This window comes from Pteropus vampyrus, unplaced genomic scaffold (genome assembly GCF_000151845.1).
Source record: "Pteropus vampyrus isolate Shadow unplaced genomic scaffold, Pvam_2.0 Scaffold1119, whole genome shotgun sequence".
NCBI lineage: Eukaryota > Metazoa > Chordata > Mammalia > Chiroptera > Pteropodidae > Pteropus > Pteropus vampyrus.
The window spans coordinates 3,029-5,257 of NW_011889900.1; the positions used below are offsets into that span (position 1 = coordinate 3,029).

The window sequence follows — 2,229 nt, forward strand, 5'->3', positions numbered from 1 at the left end:
CCAGCTTCAGGAGGCCAGCGGTGACAGACTCGCCACGACCAGGCTAAGGCCCCCGCCCCATCTACGAGTCACGGCACACATCCGAGTGGCCTGGGTAGCTTTGGTGGCAAGCAGCGAACCTGGCAGTTACACCTCGAGAGCTAAAAATCTCGCATGCGGGGCCCGGAGTGCTGGGGACCCCACGTGCCTGGGCGACGCCGTGAGATGGACTTAGGCCCAGGGCCGCCGAGGACCACAGTCACCCCCCCCATGCCCGTTTCACAGCAGGTGTCAAAGCGTTTGGGAAAGAAGCGTCTCACCTGTTCCCGGGGCAGCCCGAGACAGGCCTGCTTCGAGGTCCCGGCCGCAGACGGGGGGCTGGGAAGAGCTGTCACCTTAACGACAAAGAGAATTCAGTTGACACAGGCAAAAGAGATCCCTGACAGCACGATGACCCTCCTATGAACTACGAGTCCCGCTGGCAGGCACCCCCCACGGGGCCGGCAGGGTCCCGGGTGCCTACATGTCCCCAGCCTCACACAGCGCAGCAGGCTGGGGCCACAGACAAGCCCGGGGCCCTCGTCGGAGGCCCACCCGTGACCGGGTTCTCCAGGGACCTCTGGGGCACAGGCCCTCGATGGGCGCAGCAGTGGCCGTTCCAACGGGCCCAGAGGAGGCTGCCAGCATGGGGTGACGGGCGCAGAGGCAGAGGGTGCTGGCCACGGGGCCCACAGGCACAAACCAGACCACGTCTCCACCAGCCGGGCACTGCCAGGCGGTGACCCCTGTGGGCCGGTTCCTGCCAGGGCACGGGCCGGGTCTGGTGTGTGCGGGGTCTCGGCGCCCAGTGGGCCTCCTCCGTGAGAGTCCCCACCAGGGGACACTGCATCCCCTTCCAGCTGGGCGCGATCGACCCCTGTTCCCGGGGAGCTGGCGTGAGATGCAAACACAGCCAGTCTGTCACGTGGGCAACTGTGACACAAGTTCCAGGTCCCCCACCGTGTGTGGCCGGGGCAGCTCTGGCCGGAGGACGGGCCACCAGCACAGTGCTGTCACTGAGGCACGGCCGGGCCCTGCCTGGCCCCAGACCCCGCCAGGACCCTACGCAGGCGGCATCACCCAGGCCGGGCCTGCGGGCAGCCGCCACGCCGATGGCCTCAGGCCCTTCCGGGCCCAGGGCCAGGGACCCCGCAGGCTCCTGGCGGGGGCCGACCCTCTGGGTGAGTTCTCGTTGCCCCAAACCCCCAGCCCCCCACCAGAGCGGCAGGCCTGGTGGGGACCCAGCTGGGCCCCGACTGTCCACCCTGTGAGGCCCTGGGCTATGGGACATTCCCAGAGCGACCCTGGCCAGGCTCCCAGGGCCTGACCGTGACTCCCGGGGTCACTTAGGCCTCGCGTGCTCAGGGCAGAGCCAGACACGTGCTCGGGACACACGCGGGCTGGGTCAGCCGCACCTGCCGTCTTGGGCGTGCTCGACGTGGGGTCGCTGGCAGAGCGGGCCATGCGCCCGGGACCCAGCCATGCCCACGCGCCCTGGCTGGGGCCTGCGGGGGACGCGAGGCCGAGGGCTGAGGCTGGCGGCGGGGCGCCCGGGGGGCCATCGGGTGTCTGCTGGCTTGGGCACGGCGCGGCGGCTCCCTCGGGGGCTGGGAGGCTCGAGCTGTCAGCTGCCCCTGCAAGGTAAGGGACAGGGCGTCAGCGCCGGCGCAGGACACCGCGGGCCAGCCCACGGCAGGACGGCGCCGCCACACGGCCACCGAGCACAGCGTGAAGAGTGGCCGCCCGGAGCCCTCCTGGCCTCCTGTGACCTCGTTGCCTGGGGCCACTCAGCAGGTGGATAAGTGCCCTGTGGTACAGAAAGGTGGGAGCCCCGGTGACCCCCACACGTCAGTCCAGGAGGGGCGTGAGGGCTTCCCACGCCACAGACACGGCCTGCCCAGGGCAGCCCTCGGGAGGCCCGGGACGGTGGGGTCACAGGTGCTCGGTGGGCAGAGACAGGTGGGCCCGGGGGAGGGGTCAGCTGGATGCCGAGCCCCCAGGGGACCTGCCTGCACAGTCACGCCTGGGAAGCTTGTCCTCCCCCCTTACCAGGTGGCTGTGTCCCCACTCCCACTGGGGCAGGTGTTCCCGGTGAGCCCGCCTGGGGGCACTTCCTCCCAGTCACAGCAGCCCAGGCCCCCCGGGGTGGGCTTTGGGGTCTGCTCCTCCCTGTGGCCTCCCCCCGACCATTTGGAGCAACAGAAAGACAAC

General features: G+C 70.2%; 1 protein-coding gene across 1 annotated transcript in view; it reads right to left on the minus strand.

Moving 5' to 3' along the window:
* The window catches only part of LOC111734403 (protein FAM189A1-like), a 1,909-nt gene extending 382 nt beyond the window's left edge, over nt 1-1,527 (minus strand). Inside the window, exons 1-2 of the mRNA XM_023526584.1 lie at nt 1,434-1,527; nt 300-374 (exon numbers count right to left, since the gene is read on the minus strand). Coding sequence (XP_023382352.1) covers nt 300-374; nt 1,434-1,482 — 124 coding nt within the window. The 5' untranslated portion in view covers nt 1,483-1,527. The remainder of the gene's footprint in view (nt 1-299; nt 375-1,433) is intronic.
* Nucleotides 1,528-2,229: the final 702 nt, after the last annotated feature.